The sequence below is a fragment of the Sinocyclocheilus rhinocerous genome, unplaced genomic scaffold, assembly GCF_001515625.1.
Source record: "Sinocyclocheilus rhinocerous isolate Xijiao unplaced genomic scaffold, SAMN03320098_v1.1 C36540041, whole genome shotgun sequence".
Taxonomy (NCBI): Eukaryota; Metazoa; Chordata; class Actinopteri; order Cypriniformes; family Cyprinidae; genus Sinocyclocheilus; species Sinocyclocheilus rhinocerous.
The window spans coordinates 1-1,266 of NW_015782781.1; the positions used below are offsets into that span (position 1 = coordinate 1).

General features: G+C 38.0%; 1 protein-coding gene across 1 annotated transcript; it reads right to left on the reverse strand.

The window, feature by feature from the left end:
- Positions 1-5: 5 nt before the first annotated feature.
- Positions 6-1,199, reverse strand: LOC107736172 (retinol dehydrogenase 11-like; the record flags this gene model as incomplete). Its single annotated transcript, XM_016547654.1, has 5 exons — positions 1,077-1,199; positions 641-753; positions 394-549; positions 203-307; positions 6-113 (listed from the first exon to the last, which is right to left on the reverse strand). Coding segments are annotated over exons 1-5 (496 nt in total), but the record flags the coding sequence as incomplete, so codon positions are not given.
- Between the last annotated feature and the right edge of the window lie 67 nt (positions 1,200-1,266).

Sequence of the window (1,266 nt, forward strand, 5' to 3'; positions counted from 1 at the left end):
GTCCTCTAGGTTGATGGTCCCCCATTGGTGTGCCATGGATGAGACGTTAATGATCCTCGCAGGCGATGATCTTTTAATCAAATCCAATAACAGATACGTCAACAGGAAGTGACCTACAGGAAGATGAGCAGTGCTGATGTCTCCCTTAATTTCTTTTAAAGTTAAAAATGGTGTCCGATTTGGACAAATTACATATGCTTACCCATGTGGTTCACCCCTATTTGCATTTCAAAACCATCTGCTGTCTTTCCATAAGGACAAACCATCACACCAGCGTTATTGATTAATATGTTAACTTGTTTTTCCTCTGAAAGACAACCCAGTTGCATGAGTGTAGTGCTATACAAGGAAGACATTTATAAAGGAATTTATGGTGTATCCAGGTGATCTCACCTTTATTGATGTTCTCTGCAAATTCTCTGATCGATTTGGAATCTGCCAGGTCAAGCCTGCAGGCAACTACATCCTGGTTTCCTGAAGCATCCTTAACTTCCTTCAGGGCTGCATCAGTTTTCTCCATATCTCTGCATGCCATAATAATACGTGCTCCTAAACACAGGACATCAGTAAGAAATAAAGACAACATTTTTTCATCTGACAATATATCAATATTAAACTGTATAGAAATAGGGCTGTTTACCTCTCTTTGCCAGGTCGATGGCTGTTTCTTTGCCAATTCCAGTATTAGCTCCAGTAATTATAACTGTTTTACCGTCAAGTCTGGCATCAGATGACCACGAACGAAACATATTTCTGAGTAGGAAAGGAAAAGAAAAAATCTAATGCAATAATATTACTCAACTTGGTTCCTATGGGCGTTGGTTTGGTTTGATATGACAACTAGCCTAGTTTCACGTGCTCAATGGAAAAGTATTGAAACATAATCCTTTATGTTTTGCCCAGTCATGTCTGCTCTGTCCTCGATTCAAAACATCTGAAATATTTTCATCATATGAATGAAAATCCCTTTGCTTTACTTCCTTGGCAAAATGACTGTAACGGGTTATTGAGCAACATTTTACTGTCAACGTCTATAAAACATCTATGAAATACAACATATACATTTCTGTTCATACCTTAGAGCTTGCATTTTACGATGATTTGTATCCAGACAGAAAAATATGAGAGTTTTATAAAACTATCAATAAGATTAACCAGCAAAAAACAAACAAGGTCTGATCAAAACTCTCGCACTGTAACTAGTGGGAGGAGTCAGATGACGTTTAAGGAAGACTAGTGGAATTGTAGTTTGCGATTGGTCAGACC